The sequence below is a fragment of the Narcine bancroftii genome, chromosome 13 (genome assembly GCF_036971445.1).
Source record: "Narcine bancroftii isolate sNarBan1 chromosome 13, sNarBan1.hap1, whole genome shotgun sequence".
Taxonomy (NCBI): Eukaryota; Metazoa; Chordata; class Chondrichthyes; order Torpediniformes; family Narcinidae; genus Narcine; species Narcine bancroftii.
The window spans coordinates 74,934,647-74,952,148 of record NC_091481.1 but is presented as its reverse complement, the minus strand read 5'-3'; the positions used below and the strand labels follow the sequence as shown (position 1 = coordinate 74,952,148).

Sequence of the window (17,502 nt, the reverse complement as noted above, 5' to 3'; positions counted from 1 at the left end):
AAATAGTCCAATGCCGAGAAAATATTGCTCCTACACACGCCATTATCCCCTTTGAGATATCATTTGTCACAAAATAACTGGTGCAGTGAAACGAGTCCTTACACGAGCAGACAGTTCGGTCATCTCTAACATTCATACAGCCCTGTTGAGCACATTCATGGATGCCATGAAAAGATCAATGCGCACCAAGCAAGGGCTGCGTGGGGCTCACTCAGGAGCCCGATGGCTGCGGGGAAGACACTATCGATTCCTGGGTGCCCATGTTGTGAAAATATCTGAAGAAAATTCTGCAGCAAGCTCTCTGAAGGTTTACCACTCACTTTCCTCTGGTTGGCCCAGATCTGGAAAATTAGGGCAGCAATTGGTCTCTTTTTTTATTTGGAGAAATTAGATATGAAAAATAGTCAAATAGCTCCCAACACTCCCCTCACCACCTCCTCCTCCTCTCCCCCCCCCCCCCAGGGTCTCCAATTCCCCATCGAGGGCCCAGACCGTCCCATATGATCTTCTCAGGGAAAGTTTCCCCGATCCTCGGAAGAAATCCGAGCCAAAGCGCAGAGTGTGTCGGAGCTGTGGCCTCCAGCGTTCCTCGGGGTCATCTTTCTCTGGCTTTCTGCACACAGGGACGATCAGATTCCACGCAGCAGTTGGTCACCACTTATCCTTCCAGCCATCAACTCAAATATTTATACAACTGGCTAATTGAGACGAGCTCTGCCAGGCTAGCCTTGACTGCGGCTATCAGGGAAGGCCAGATCCTCAATTTATTACATTTGTTTCCTCTGTACAATCCTCAATGCCATCGTTTTGATGCTAAGTTGTAACAGCACATGACGCCACAGAATCAGAATTTATTGTCACGAAATTCATTGCTTTGTGGCAGCATCACATTTATACAAAAGCATCTTACAAAATAAATAAAAGTTGTGTCTGTGGTTCATTCAGGAATCTGATGGTGGAGGGGAAGCATCTCTGGATCACCTTGAAAACAGCAACTCATACATATGGCTGCTCTTCATCGACTACAGCTCAGTCTTCAATTATTCCCTCAGTGCTGGTCAAGAAGCTACAAACTCGAGGCCTCTGTACCCCACTCTGCAACTGGATCCTTGATTTTCTCATTGGAAGATCACAGACAGTACGAATTGGAAACAACGTCTCCTCCTCACTGATTATCAACACAGGCACACCCCAAGGATGTGTGCTTATCCCACTGCTCTCCTCCTTACACATCCATGACTGTGTGGTCAGGCACAATTCCAACGCCATCTACAAGTTTGCCGACGACACCACGGTTGTCAGAAGATTCACAAACGGCAATGAGGAAGTGAACAGGAGGGAGATAGATCAGCTTGTTGAATGGTGTCACAACAACAACCTTCCCTTCAATGTCAGTGAAACCAAGGAGATGATTGTGGACTTCAGGAGGAAGTCAGAGGAACGTGACCCAGTCCTCATCAAGGGGCCAGTAGTGGAGAGCGTTAAGAACTTCAAATTCCTGGGTGTCAGCATCTCTGAGGATCTGTTCTGGAGCCTCCATGTTGATGCAATCACAAAGAGGGCTCGCCAGCGGTCTATACTTTGTGAGGTGTCTGAAGGAGTTCGATATGTCACTAAAGACTCTCATAAACATCTGCAGGTGTATCGTGGAGAGCACTCTGGCAGGTTGCAACATTGCCTGGTGTGGAGGTGCCAACTCTCAGGGTAAAATAAACTCCAGAGGGTTGTTAATCCGGCCTGCAACATCACAGGCACCAGACTTCACTCCGTCGAGGACATCTATCTGAGGTGGTATCTTTCAAAAAAAAGCAGCCTCTATCCTCAAAGATCCCCACCACACAGGCCATGCCCTCTTCACTTGGCTACCTTCGAGAAAAAGATACAGGAGCCTAAAGACAAGCCCTCAGGGGGCACAAGGACAGCTTCTTCCCCTCTGCCATCAGATTCCTGAATAATCAATGAACCAAAGACACCGCCTTACTTTTCGTGCCCTACTAATGTCATTATTTTGTAAGATGCTTATAATATGAATGTTTGCTCTATGACGCTGCCACAAAACACCGAATTTCATCGCTTGTTCATGACAATAAACCCGGATTGTCCCACTGAGCGCTCGTCTTTAGGCTCCTGTACCCTTTTCCCTAATGGTAGCTAAGTGAAGAGGTGGGGGTCTTTGAGGATAGAAGCTGCTTTTCTAAGACACTGCCTCTTGTAGTTGTCCTTGATGGAGTGGAAGTCTGGTGTCTGTGATTTTGCAGGCCGAGTGAACAACCCTCTGGAGTTTATTCTTGTCCTGAGAGTTGACGCCTCCATACCAGTCAGTGATGCAACCAGCCAGAATGCTCTCCACGGTTCACCTGTAGAAGTTTACAATAGTCTTTGGTGACATACCAAATCTCCTCAGACACCTCACAAAGTATAGCCGCTGGCAAGCCGCCTTCAACAGGAGACAAGGCAGAAACCATTGCGTCGAAGATTTGCCGACTGCACCATGGGATTGCAGCAAAGATTTGCCAGGCCGGTTTTGCCCGATAAAGAGAGATCTAGCAGACCAGCCGCGGATTCTCAGGACCTGTAATCCTTAACCAGAGGTCCGCTTGATCTAAGTAGTCAGTGGTCGCTGAAGGAACACAGACAGTGCTCCGTGGGTGACAAATGATTGCCAACCACTGCTCCAGACCTTTGAAGAACGCTCATTTAAATGTCCAAGAGGGCTTGTCTGGATGTAGGGGGAGGGGCATGGGTCCTTCAGGTTGAATTGTGGAGCTGAGACCATGGCCAGATCAGCTATGGCACAGGAAGGAGTGGTGTCAAAACAACAACTCTGCCCTCCCTCCTGAAATCCACAATCATCTCCTTGGTTTTGCAATCTTGAAAAACCACAGAGATGATTGTGGAAGTCAAAACATGAACCAGTCCTCATCAAGGGCTCAGTAGAGGAGAGGGTCAAGAACTTTAAATTCCTGGGTGCCAACCGAGGAATGTGTTGATGCAACCAGCGATACTTTGTGATATTTGGTAGGTCACCGAAGACACTCAAACGTTTCTACAGGTGTACCGTGGAGAGGATTCTGGCAGGTTGCATCACTGCCTGGTACGGAGGCGCCAACTCTCAGGACAAGAATAAACTCCAGACGGTTGTTAATCCAGCCTGCGACATCACAGGCACCAGACTTCACTCCATCGAAGACGTCAACATGAGGCTTTTTATTAAAAAAGCACCCTCTATCCTCAAAGACATCCCTCCACCACCTAGGCCTTGCCCTCTTCACTCGGCTACCATCGGGAAGGAGGTACAGGAGCCTGAAGACAAGCATCCAGCAGCACAAGGACGGCTTCTTCCCCTTCGCTATCAGATCCTTCAATGAGCAATAAGTCACTATTTTTATTTATTATTTTATTTAGGTGGCTTATATGATGTTTTGCATCAGGGTTACAGTGCAAACAATGAATTTCCTGACATGTTTCAGAACAATGAATTCCGATTATGTTGAGCAACAAGGCAAACTTGACAGGCCCTGCTCCCATTTCTTACAGTTTGAATTTAAGACCATTGTTTTCCTTCAAGTCATGATAAAGGAATCTCGAATCTTGCTTTAAACTCTTATCAGCTCATCAGACTGGTCCACGAGCAGCCATTTTGTTGTCATTTATATTTCAATGTAATCCTAAGTCAGATAAAAGTCGTGTCTCATTTGTTCTATGAGTCAGACTTAAAAAAAAAGCTTTTTTATTGCATTATTCTATTAATATACCAAGCTGCTGCTTTGCAACGACTCGAACGTACTGCTGCGTGAGTGAGTGGGCTTTCACAGAAGTATTTTAAAACCAATGTTTTCCCTTTGCCTGCCTGCCCACTGACCTTCACCACACAGAACGCTTCATCACCAGGACTTCGAGACCAGCGGCACACCAGGTCCTCACGACGCACCCATCGAATCCACCCACCTCCACGTGTTTCGCTCCAGATCCCACCACCACCCGCAGTTTTGGTGCTTCACTGAGACCTCGCGTGGCAGGTGGCGAGAAAGGTCCCCAAAACCCCTCCCCCGAGGGGTCCAACTGTGAGCTGACCACCGCCCCCCCCACCCCAGCTTCTCGTGGGTCTGCGCGGTCAAGGGAGGGGCGCGCTGGTCTCTGCTGGGGCCCGCTCAGCAGGTATGCAACTCTGCTTCCTGCCCGACAGACTGGCGACGTTGGGGAGTCTGGAGCAAAGTCCGAACTTCTGGATGAACTCAGTGGGTCGGTCGATCAGTGGGAGAAACTATCCATCTCCCCCCCCCCCCACACGTTACCGTGCAACATGTCTAAATTTAAAAAAATAACTTATCACTTCCCTACCCCACACCCAACACTCTATTTTCTTCACATCCCATGTGCCTGTCTAAGAATCTTCTTAATGCCCCCATTATATTCGCCACCACCATCCAAGGAATTCCAGCAGGAACCCATCACTCTGTGTAACGAAAATCTTACCCCTCATGTCTCCCCCTAAACTTTCCTCTTCTGAGTTATTTGCCATTGTGGCCCCAGAAAGAAGGTGCTAGCTGCCTTGCTGAAGGATTTTTTTTTCCCAGCCTGAAAGGTCAACCATTCTTTTTTTCCCACTGAGTTCCTCCAGCAGATTATGCCTGTTCCATCCTTTTTGGGCTGACCTGAGGAGGAGGAGGACAGACCTGAGGATCTAGGACTCCTGCTCCATGAAGAACGAGGGGCTGGAACTTGAGTAACAACCTCTCCAACATTCCATTGCCTGGTAATGTTGTAAGTGAATGTCTTGACCTGCTCAGTGCAGGGACAGAAGAAAATAACACCTGAATTTACATTCTATCTTTTTACTTTAAATGTAGACATACAGTGCAGTAACAGGCCCTTCCGGCCCATGAGCCCGTGCCGCCCAATTACACCCAACTGAGTAAAAAGAGTGGGAGGAAACCCACGCAGGCACGTACAAACAGCACCTGATTCAAACCTGGACCTCTGCCGCGATAACAGCACTACACTAACCCTGTCGCCAATTTACGCTGACCTCGCTGCCACAGTTCTGGAGAAGGAAACCACCTTCGCAGGTACCTCACAAATTTCTGGCCATTGCCAGGGACACACACGGACGGGCAAAGATCTACTCCTGCTGGGAAATCATAACTGCAGAAAAATACTCTCTCTCTCTCTCTGGCCTGCTCAAAAAGCACCAGTTCTTCCACAGCAAGATGTTGCCGAGTGCTACAAATCAGCGTGCTCTAAAGTCCAGGATATGTGCTGAGAGATGGGCGCAGACTCGAGCAAGTCTCCAGGGGGAAAGATCACATTTTAGGGTACCCCTGTCATGACAGACAAACACCGAGATCTGGGTCAAAAACCATGAACTGCAGTGCCTGAGAAGCAACGTAAGTTAAATAATCAAAGAACATGGCTCATTCTGAAAATGTTGACATCTTCTTGATGGGATTTTGAATCATGGTTAGATATGCTTAATGGATTGACAAGTTACTAAATTTATCATTTCCTATTAATATTATGTATTCCATCAATGTTTTGTATGAATATTTGTGAAATTAATAAAAGTATTTAAAAAGAAAAAAGACTTGAATATAGATGTCGACATCCAACACAGTAACTGCCCGTTCCGCCCAATTACACCCAATTAACCTACAACCCCCATGAATTTCGAATGGTGGGAGGAACCCAGAGTCCCTGGAGAAAACCCATGCAGACATGGGGAGAACGTGCAAATTCCTTACAGACAGTGCTGGATTCGAACCCGGGTTGAAGGCACTGTAACAGCATTGCTCTATCCGCTTTGCTAACCGTGATGTCCACAAAGTTTTGATTCACACTACATTTTAAAATTTAAATAAGATCTACCTTTCCATGATTTTCCACTCCCCATATCTTCTCTGGCCAGTCAGTCAGATGTACAGCAGAGGTTAGATACAGAGTGAAGCTCCCTCTACACCGTCCCATCACATATTCCCAGGACAGGGACATGGGTCAGATACAGAGTGAAGCACCCTCTACACTGTCCCGTCACACACTCTCAGGGCAGGGAGACAGGTCAGAAACAGAGTGAAGCTCCCTCTACACCATCCCATCACATACTCCCAGGACAGGGACATGGGTCAGATACAGAGTGATGCTCCCTCTACACTGTCCCATCACACACTCTCAGGGCAGGGACATGGGTTAGATACAGAGTGAAGCTCCCTCTACACTGTCCCATCACACACTCCCAGGCCAGGGCCACGGGTTAGATACAGAGTGAAGCTCCCTCTACGTCCCATCACACATTCCCAGGACAGGGACACGGGTCAGATACAGAGTGAAGCTCCCTCTACACTGTCCCATCACACACTCCCAGGTTAGATACAATGCGAAATGACCTATGCACTGCCCTGCCACAATCTCCAGGTCACTAATCTCCTTCTTCAGAACCCTCTGTGACAGAGGTTTGAATTCGTTTGAATTCGGGCAGGAGGTGCAGAATCCTGAGGACCTGCACCTCCAGGTTCAAGAAGTTTCCTTTCCCACAGCTATCAGGCTCTTGAACCTCCCCTTGCCACATTGATCAGGGACTGCTCCGACACTGGATTACTGTCAATATTGCCTATTTATTATTTTTTAAAACTTGATTTAGGTTAGATGAGACAAGAACTGGAGGACATAGAAATGCTGGAGGACCCCAGCTGATCTCGCAGCTCCCATAGGAGATAAAGCTACACAATCGACATTTCAGGCACGTTGAAGTAGGGCTCAGGCCTGAAACATTAGTTTTGCATCTTTACTGCCTATGGACACTGTGAGACCTGCCGAGTCCCTCCAGCGTCTCTTTACCACAATTACAGCGTGGGCAGTGGGTGAAAGGGGAAAGGTTCAGGGGGAACTTCTTCACACAGAGGGTGGTGGGAGTGTGGAACAAGCTTCCTGCTGAAGTGGTGAACGCAGTCTTGATTTCAACATAAGAAAAATCTGGACAGGTACATGGACGAGAGGGGGATGGAGGGACGTTGACTGGGTGCAGCTAGGTGGAATAATGGGCCTAAGGGCCTGTGTCTGTGCTATAGTAATCTATACCTCTAATTAAATTTGCTATGATACATTTTTCTTACAAATACCCATTTGGCTGCAGCAAGAATTTTGGTGCATATGTACATTGTGCAATGTGTGTGGCAATGGGTCATCACTTTGCTTCTCAGAGAGCTGGCGCTGAGATGTGGGAAATGGTCCATGTTTCCCAGGATCTCCTCAAAGCTCTCGCCAGGACAACAAAGGGCCATTGTTGAAGAGAGTTCAAGGGAAGAGCAGGCTACGTTGCGAGGCAGCAAGGGGCCCAGTGGGCCGGGGAGGAGCTCCCGTCACCTCGAGCTCTTTAGAGGTCTGAGGGAGGCCACGTGAGCCTGCTGGCAGCAGCCGCCTGTGTTAGTTCAAACACCATTTCATTTGGAGTTGAACAAGAAGCCCAATCACAGCCTGGGAGCAAAGGTAGAGTTAAGCACGGTTCAAACAGACACAAGAATAAATGCCAAGGAAAAAAGGAGGGGATAGTGCCCTGATCAGACATTTGCATAAGAAGATTAATCGAGCCTGAATAATTTTGAAAGAAGCGTGCAGAGGAAGCTTTATTCTGTGCAGGAACACTGGCGGCTGCAGAAAGTAGCACACCGAGCCAAGTTTATCACCAGCAAAGGGCTCCCATCCACTGCAGACGCCTACGGGAGGCGCTGCCTCAAGAAGGCAGCCAGCGTCCTGAAAGCTCCCCCATCACCCTGCTCACAAACTCTTCTCACTGCTGCCTTCAAGCAGAAGGCCCAGCAGCATTGCATGGTCAGCGCAACGCTCTTACGGCGCCAGAGACCCAGGTTTGAATCCCGTGCAGTCTGCGTGTGTTTTCCCCAGGGAACCCAGTTTCTTCCCACCCTTCAAAACGTATGGGGTTGTGGGTTAATTTGGGTAGCATAGGTTTAAATGGCCAGAAACGCTTCTACTGTGCTCTAAATAACATTTAAATTTTTTTTAAAAGCCAAAACCTCCAGGTTCAAGAACAGCTTTTTTCCTTCCATTTGCTACCAGGGTCTTGAATCTCTCCACACTACCCTATTCACAACATTAATTCAGGTGCCTGCTCTATCGAAAGGACAGTTGTTCTACTGTTGTAACTGCAAATGTTTATCTCTTTTATACAAATTATCTTTCTCTCATGTGATGGATTGTGTTTCTTCAATGTAGACCTTGTACATTTTGAGTATCTGTGTAGCTGAACTTGAGGATATCTGTACATTGTACATGACAATAAACTCTTGTCAACACCCTGCTTTGGAGTTCTCCCACCGCCCGCTCCCGGAGCGATTGGGGGGGAGGAGGCGTCCCACCGCCCGCTCCCAGAGCAGGGGGGGGGGAGGCGTCCCACCGCCCGCTCCCAGAGCAGGGGGGGAGGCGCCCCACCGCCCGCTCCCAGATTGGTTCCAGAGCAGAGGGAAATTCACTCTGTACCCAACCTGTGATCAAATATTGGTGGTGAAGAGGGAACTTTATTCTCTATCTTGCCCTTACTGTGGCGACATGAAGCATTTGATGGGTCAGTGTAGAGAATGTTTTGCTGTGTCGGACCCATGTTTTTTTTCCTTCATTTTCAAATCAAAACACAACCATCCTGCCAAGGGTTCAAGGATGCACTCCACCAGCTCGCCCCCTCTCCGAGAGCTGGTGGCAGCTTGTGATCCATCGTCGGGTACACCCAGCCATGGAGTGGAGGGTGTCCACCGACTGACACTCCCTCTCCACGGTGGATATCCAAAGGCGAGCATTATGCTGTGTCTGTCCTGGGAGTATTCAATGTGTGTTTTAAATGTATACATACAGCATGGCAACAGGCCCTTCTGGCCCACGAGCCCGTGCCGCCCAATTACACCCAATTGACCTGGAAGGAAACCAGAGCCCCCGGGGGAAAACCCATGCAGACATGGTGAGAATGTACAAACTCCTTGGAGACAGCGCCGGATTTGAACTATGGTCGTTGGCGCGGTAACATCATTACATAACAATGCCGCTAACCGTGTTCATGTGTGACCCAGGATGTCCTGCGCTGGGTGTGTTCAATGGGACAACATCTGTTCTTCGTATGTAACCCAGGATACCATCCCTGACAGGCAGGCCAGGGTGAAAGAGGGCAGCGTCTCCATTCCTCGTAGCTACATCCCTTGAATTATCTGTCCATTGCTGTTTGTGGGAGATTACACAAACTGATGGTCAGCTTTCTATATCAGCTGCAGTCCAGTAGTTCTCAACTTTTTTCTTTCCACTTGCATCCCACTTTAATTAATCCCTCAGCCGTCGATGCCCTGCGATCAGTAAGGGATTTTTTAAGGGGGGATGTGAGCAGGAAGGGAAGGTTGAGAAGCACTGCTCTAGACCCAATTGTTACGGAGGTACTTTGCTGAGAAAAATGGCCACTGGCCCATTTCCTCTGGAGTTCTGAAACCGTGCACATAACAAGTCAATGAAGTACGATTAAAACAGTGGTTTTCAAACTTTTTCTTTCCACCCACATCCCACCTTAAGCAATCCCTTACTGATTCCTCACAGAGCATCCATGGCCTAGGGATTACTGAGCTACCCCAGTGAGCTAGAAGTTGTTGGGATACACAAGAGTTGTGACAGGAGCTGGTCGGAGGGTTTATTTTCATTCACCCAAGTACAGATGCAGCAAAATCCTTAGCTGCTGCAGTCACACGGGTGCACAAGCTACACCAAGAGCACAAATTAAATCACTGCAATGTGCCTTGAGACAGAAAATGAGATTAAAGATGAGAAGTTAGATAAATAAAGAGAGTGAAACAAGTCAACAGATGCTTGTGGTTCACTCCATCCACTGCAAAACTCCGTGAAGTCTCTTCGAAGGACGCCTGCCCTGAAGAGTGGGTGCCTCCGCTCCAAAGGGAGTCTCGCTCACTGCCCCCCCCAGCTGCTCTCAAGCTCCATGACCATGCACTCACCCAGACCGCCCACGTGTCCTTCCTCGCCCCTTGCCTCCGCCACCATCTGGTGCCTCCTCATGGCTTCCAGCCCTCCCTTTTTGCCCCCACCGGGATCTCAGGTACACCCTCGCCACTTGCAGAGCGATTTCCCCCCCCCACACTCGCCCTGTTGCTGTTGAGGCCTCCCTCCCTTATCCACTTAGAACCTGACTGTGGGACTGTGCTCCTCCCCCTGCCCCTTACTATTTTGTTTGGGCACCTGCCGACATTTTGCTTCTACCTTGATGGGCTCAAGCCCGAAACGTCAGTTCTGTATCTTTATCTTTGCTGTCCTCTGTTTCATCTGCTGAGTTTCTCCAGCGCTGTTTTTACTCAGATCAATAAAAATCCTTACTTGCTTATAATGCAAAGAAAAAGTGATGTTTCAATAGTGCAAACAGATCTTTTGGTAGTCTCACAGTTCAGGGTTAGGGTGGTACAGGGAGGTTTAAGAGCCCGATAGCTGTTGGGGGAAAAAAATTGCTCCTGAACCTGGAGGTGCTGGACTTCAGGCCCTTGTGAACCTTGTACCCGAAAGCAGGAGGAGAGGAGGTTGTGAGCAGTGTGGGGAGGAACCTTGGTGCTGTTGACAAAGTCAAGTCTTCCTTACACAGACGAGGCGTGGCCAGGACTCCATTGGGGAGCAAGGGCCAAGGTTGCGCGTTTAATCTACAACACAGGTCACAGCCTGGCCCAAAACAACACCAACTGCAGCTCAATAATCTGCTCAGAAAATTGCTGAAAAACGGACAGGAAACCAACTGTGCCGGAGGTTCAAGATTGCCCTCTATGCACGTCCATGTTCACACAAGCAGCACATACCCAGCGAGCATCCACACACTGTACAACGACGTCCGATGACCAGCCTTTCCTCTTTGTAACCAATCGGATACAATGAAAGGTCATGGGCCAGAGATGACCTCAGGATCATGGAGCTGTACAGTCCTTCAGCCCACGACATCCATTCTTACCCGCTCCAATCCCACTTGCACGCATTAATTCCATATTCCTCTGAGGCCTGCAAACTCCTGTCCAGATGCCTCTTAAAGATTGTTCCCGTTCCTGCCTCCACCACCTCCTCTGGCAGATCCTTCCTGATTCCAACTACTCTTTTATCCCTCAGATCCTCTTTGAAGTTCGTCCCTCTTGTAGCGGCCACATAGTGGGCGCACAGCGCGGTATCGCAAACTGTCACCGACGTGGTTCTGTGGGCATGCGGAATCATAATACAGACGGCTGCCTACTCACCTAAAGGACCGCATGCGAGAGAATGGCACGTTGAGCTGCTGAGTCTCCTCCTGAAAGGTGTAGGACACTCATAAGGCTTCATTTAAACCTGCCGGTCCCGTGGATCGGCAAACTCGTAGCAACGTCCCACAGCGGCCCATGGAGCCCAGGACATGTGGGGTATAAAAGAAGCCTGTAAACCCTGAATAAATCAGTCTTGAGTTGACTAATCTGGCATGTGTTTGTATTACTTTAGTAGCTCTACCATAGTAGCCTCTCACCTTAAAATCTGCGCCATACCCTGTCCATGTCAGACGCCCCCGCCCGTGTGTATCTGGTCTCGGGATGCCAATGGTTTGAACAGGAGTCTGTGCGGCTGCTGTGGCCATGGGAGAGCTGGAGACAAATCCACAGACACTCAGCGTCGCTGGTGAACTCTATTTGCTTCTCTTTCTTTGACCATAAGAGGCGCCGGGCAATGCTAATGGCAAATCTTTGCCTGCCTAATGGCAGACTAAAGGTAATTTTGTGTAACATTACATTTCTCTTTTGTTAAACGAGTATCTGCTTCAGACACCCCTCCAGTTTCCGATCCCACCCCTTCAATTCCCAACACCTCTCCAGGGGGAGCAGGCTACAGTAGCTCCCTAGTCTATCGATGCCCCTTAGAATTTTATACACACTTGTGGGGGTCACCTCTCAGTCTGCTGCTCCCACTAACCTTCCGAGACTACTAATAATGAAACAATATTTATTTTTATGTGTATGTATTGTTTGTATGTGTGTTATCTCTGGTTGTGCGCCTGTGTGTTTTGAACAGAGGACTGGAGAACTCTGTTTCGTTGGGTTGTACTTGTACAGTCGGACAATAAACTTGGACTTCTTTGTTGGGAGATAACAAACCTTGCCAATCTAATTTTCCCTTTCCACTCAAGGCCTTCAATTCAGACGGCATACACGTGAATCACTTCTGCGTCCCCGCAAGTGTGGTGACCAAACTGCACAAGGTACTTCAAGTACAGCTTTGTACGACTGTAACACGATGTCCCGACTCTTGCATTCAAGAGCCTCAGCGGATGAAGGAGGGTGCACCAAGCGCTGTCGACATCGCCCTGTCTCTGTTGACACTTTCGAGGAACTATATACTTGCACCCAAGGTCACCCTGCTCAACCTCATTCCCCAAGGTCCTGCTGTTCACTGCGTATGCCTTGGCCTTGCTTAACTTGCCAAAATGCATCATTTCACTCTGGCTTGAGCCAAATGCCAGCTGCCATTCCTTTCAACATCTTCCCCACTGATCTAGATCCTGTAGTGAATGGAGGTAACCTTCCTCGCTGTCCACCGCACCACCAACTTGGTGTCACCTCCAGAGTTCCATTCAATCATTAACACAGATGAACAAACAACAGGGCACCCAGCACCGATTCCTACAGCACCCCAGTGGATTAAAAAAAGCCTCTACTTCCCACCTCCAGGCCAATTCTGTGTCCAATGGTCAACTCACTCTGGATCAAGTGTGTTCCAACTATTCGGACCAGCCTACCACATTGAAAGAGTGCAGAGAAGATTTACTAGGATATTGCCGGGTCTTCAGGAGTTGAGTTACAGGGAAAGATTAAACAGGACTTTATTCCTTACAGCGAGGGGAGATTTGATGGAAGTTTACAAGATTTTGAGAGGTATAGGACAGAGTGGATGCAAAAAGGTTTTTTCCACTTAAATTGGGGGAGATAAATACTGAGATGTTGTAGTTTTAAGCAGAAGGGAGAAAAGGTTTAGGGACAACATTAGGGGGAAGTTCTTCACTTAGAGAGTGGTGGGAGTGAGGACTACGCTGTCATCTGGTGTGGCGAATGTGGGTTCAATCTGGTGTTTTAAGAATAAATTGGATAGGTACATAGATAGGAGAGGTCTGGAGGGTTAAGGAATGGAAGCAGGTCAGTGGGACTAGGGAGATGATGGTCAGCACAGACTAGAGGGGTCAAATGGTCTGTTTACTGTGCTCTAGCATTCTATGTGGGTCCCAGTCAAAGGCCAAGCTTAACCCTTGCTAACATTATCCCCTGCACCTTTGTTTTATCTTTGCAATACCTGGGGTATGCATTTGGATAAAATGCAAGACAACGTTTTCCACTGCATCTCGGCACATGACAATGAACAATTCAGTTCACCGTCATCTCCCTCCATGGATGCTGCTTGAGTAGTTCTTACCCATCTTACTTATTTCAGGATTTCAGATTTGTGCCTCACCTATTGTTTGTAATTACAACCAACCTCTGCTTTCTCCCAGCCAACCGTCTCTATACAATTCCTCAAATCAAGAGACCGTCACTATACAATTCCTCACATCAAGAGACCGTCACTATACAATTCCTCAAATCAAGAGACCGTCACTATACAATTCCTCAAATCAAGAGACCGTCACTATAGAATTCCTCAAATAAAGGGTGCAGCCTGGGAGATCGCTTCGTTGAGCACCTTGCCGCCATAGTGCGGATCTCCCAGTGGCTGCCTGTTTCAATTTCCCATCCCCTCGCTGACATGACTGCCCATGGCCTCATGCACGGCCAGACTGAGACCACCCATAAATTGGAGGAACACCTTATCTTCCATCTGGGTACCCTCCAACTGGAGGGAATTAACATTGAAACCCCCCACCTTTCCCCCAGCTCTTTCCTCCTTCTCTCCTTTTCCCTCTGTCTCCTTTCACAGAGCCAAAATTCAATTCTCACCTTTCATCATACCCAATTAACGCCTTTTGTCTGTTGGTCTGGACTCCTCTCCTTTCCATTCTCTCCTGTCTTTAATTCAGATGCCTGGCTGATTTTTGCTTATACGAAGAAGGGCTCAGGCCTGAAACCTCGGTAATGTACCTTTACACCTATGGACGCTGCAAGACTGGCCGAGATCCTCCAGCATTTCTGTGTGGTTTTTAACTACAATCACAGCATCCGCAGACTTGTGTTTTACTCCAAGTACAGGAACCAAAACACTGTAGGCTCTGGAATTGGCAAACAACGAGCTGCTGGAAGAACTCAACAGGTCAGGCAGCATCCGTGGGGAACAATTACATCTCGTCAAAGGGTCCAGACTCAAAACGATGACCAAAGGGTTGAGCTTGTTGGCATTCAGTCGGATGAGTGATGGCTACATTGAAAGCTGTTGGATCCCAAGGGGTTTTGACAGGGCAGATGTTCAGAGGATTTGTCCATTGTAGGGGGAAGGATGGGGCCATTGGTTCTGAAGAAGGAGGCAAAGAGAAATTTTTTTTTAGGAGGAGTGTGAATCTTTGGAATTCTCTGCCCAGAGAGCTGTGGAGGCAATGACAGGATAGGATAAATTTTGGGTCCACAAGGGAGTTGAGGGTCATAGGGAACCTATAGGAAAGTGAAGCGGAGTCCATAATCAGATCAGCCATGAACAACAGTCAGTTTGGGGGGTCAAATGGGGAACTCCTGCTTCTTGTAAAAATCTCGAGCAAACCAGCTTGTGCGTGGAGGATTCTGGGCACAGCCTTCAACCCAATCAAGCACAAAAGCAATGGCTTTAAAATTATAATTTGCACATTCTCTTCAAACTCTGCGTGTGTGCAGCACTGGGCCTGACTTCCCAAAGCGATGTTTGTCCAGGTAAGAGATCGCACAGCCACCATTCTAAGAAACAGAGCATTCCCTGTGTCACACGGCCAAGTCACAAAGCCGCCCGAGTGACTGGGCCTTCTCCACAAATTGGTGGCGACATCATCCAAAAGCTTTTACGTGATGAGGGAAAAAGTGCCCAGTGATAGCCCAGGGCCACAAAAGGTACAAGAGAAAAGTGCCACAGTGACCAGCACCTCCCCCCTCTCTTTACCCCAATTAACGAGAGGGTACTGGAGGTGGAAGGTGAGAAAAAGTGCCCAGTGATAGCCCAGGGCCACAAAAGGTACAAGAGAAAAGTGCCACAGTGACCAGCACCTCCCCCTTCTCTTTACCCCAATTAACGAGAGGGTACTTTAGAGGTGGAAGGTGACGAGATTGTTCCCTGCGCCGCCGCCCCCCCCCCCCCCACAAAACCACCCAGTTGGCATCCACGATGGAGAGTGGGCAGAATCGCAGAACGTGATCCCAAAGGACCTCTGAAAACCCGTGCACCGGAGGAAAATGGAGCCAGTCAAGAGGTACAACGCTTTCATGGCAGATTTACAATTCGCAGACACATTTATGCACACATCACTTAATTAACATTTGTACCTTAACCATACTGTAAGTATTTATGGGGAGAATTCACACACAAGATTATTGGGCATAAATACAGTAGGCTCATTAAAAAAACCATTATAAATATTTTATCTCCACACAATTCTTGAATGATGCAAATAGGGTATAGATTCAGAATTCATATATACCTCTAAATACGCCCAAACACGATGGATAATTAAGGCCCATGATAAATTCACACATAGATATGCAAACAAGTCCAACCCCCACCCCCCAACAACACAATCCTAATCATTCTAAAACTATGGATTATAATTAAAATATTGAGCTTGTAAACCCTCTACATCGTTCTTGCTTATACTCATTTATCACACATCTCCTACACAGTCGTAGATAACATGTACACCCGAAATATCGCCCAGTTCCAATGAACATCCAAGTGAAATGATCAATATGAACATCAAAATGTGTCGGAACAGATCAGGAATCCATTATGCATCAAGTGATCCATGTAATTATCGCTCCCATTAAGATCAAAAGGAAGGTGGGCACACATACATGGAGGAAAACAACATACACATGTGTCCACACACACACCCTACAGACATAGAGAGGCACCAGCCCAACCCCCCTCCCCAGCCAAGCAGCCTTCGCCCACCCAGCCTCGGAGCTGCTGAACCCCTTTCGGGGGATACTCACATGATCGAGACTCCGTTCATTAGGAGAGGGCAACGTGAGCCGGGAAGACATCCTTGTTCCTCTCGTTCAGTCGGAAATGAACCCCCCCCCCCTCCCCACCCCCCTATACATCAAGATTCATCCAAGAGAGGGATGTGGAACGGGGCTGGTCTGGAAGGTCTCTTCTCCCTCCTCCCCACCCCGGCAGAAAGCAGAGCTTTTGTCAGTCCACATTCAAAGCATTGCCCCCCCCCCCTTCACCACCTCCCCCCCCCTCCCCTCCCTTCCCAGGAAAGGCGGCTCACACGGAGAGAGGGGAATGGAATTCAGACGAGAGGGTCGTTTGGAGCCAGAGACATCGCGCTGCCCGCATCGCCTGGTTAATTTCACTTCCTTGTCCCCCTCGTCCCCGGGACGGGGCTCCCTCTCTGCCTTCTTATCCCATCCAGAGAGCTGGGACTCCTTTCACCTCGTCGGGAAGGGGGGGACCCAGCAGTCAGGGTGTCTCCTTGGAAGGAAGGGGATGGTTGGAGAGAGAGAGAGAGAGAGAGAGGGAGAGAGAGAGAAAGCCCCCCCTCCCTGAGTCCCAAGCGCAGGAAACGCGTCGGATTCCAGCGAGATTAAAGCCCTGCCCCACAGAGGATCGGACAGGGGAAGGGACCCGGGCTGGGGAATTCACTAGGTCGGGGGGTGGGGGGGATTCACTAGGTCGGGGGGGGGAATTCACTAGGTCGGGGGGGGGGGGGGAGTTTGCAGGTTACCCAAAAAATCCCCCTGGTCTTCCCCTCCCCCAGAAAAAGCAGGAATGCCCAGCAAAGAAAGCGCGTTTTAAATGTCCCCCCCCCCCTCCCCACGGGACGTCCTCTCGGGTTCTTTGCCCGCTTCAGGTCCCCGCCCGGGGGGGCGCCACACTGTGCGCGCGCACAAGTGCGGGGGGAGACCCGGGAGACGGACGGGGGGGGGGGAACTCCAAGGACCAGGGGGCAACCTGCGCCGCGGTGGCTCCACCTCTTTGGCGGAAAGCGCGGCGCATCCTGGGCGATGGAGTCCCCCCCCGTGGCCGCCCGCTCTCGCTGGGGCAAGGGGGATTTCGCCTTCAAGGGCACCCAGTTCGCGCCCCCCCCCCCCCCCCCGGACTGGCTTCATAAGGAGAGGGGGATGTGAGAATGTATGACAGCCCCTAGATGTTGTCCCTACCCAAATATAAACCTCCCCCTAAAAGTTAAATATGTTACATTCTTATGTGACAATAATTACCTTTAATGTATCAGCTTCCAACATCATCTCCTGCAAGGCATTCCATGCACCCACAACTCTCCGTGTTTAAACCCCCCCCCCCCCCAATGTGTCCCCTAAACTTTCCTTCCATCACTTGGCACTCATGTCC

General features: G+C 49.1%; 1 protein-coding gene across 1 annotated transcript in view; it reads right to left on the bottom strand.

Moving 5' to 3' along the window:
* LOC138748286 (MAP/microtubule affinity-regulating kinase 3-like) overlaps window positions 1–16,350 on the bottom strand; it is a 99,154-nt gene extending 82,804 nt beyond the window's left edge. Inside the window, 1 exon segment of the mRNA XM_069908193.1 lies at window positions 16,137–16,350. Coding sequence (XP_069764294.1) covers window positions 16,137–16,187 — 51 coding nt within the window. The 5' untranslated portion in view covers window positions 16,188–16,350.
* Window positions 16,351–17,502: the final 1,152 nt, after the last annotated feature.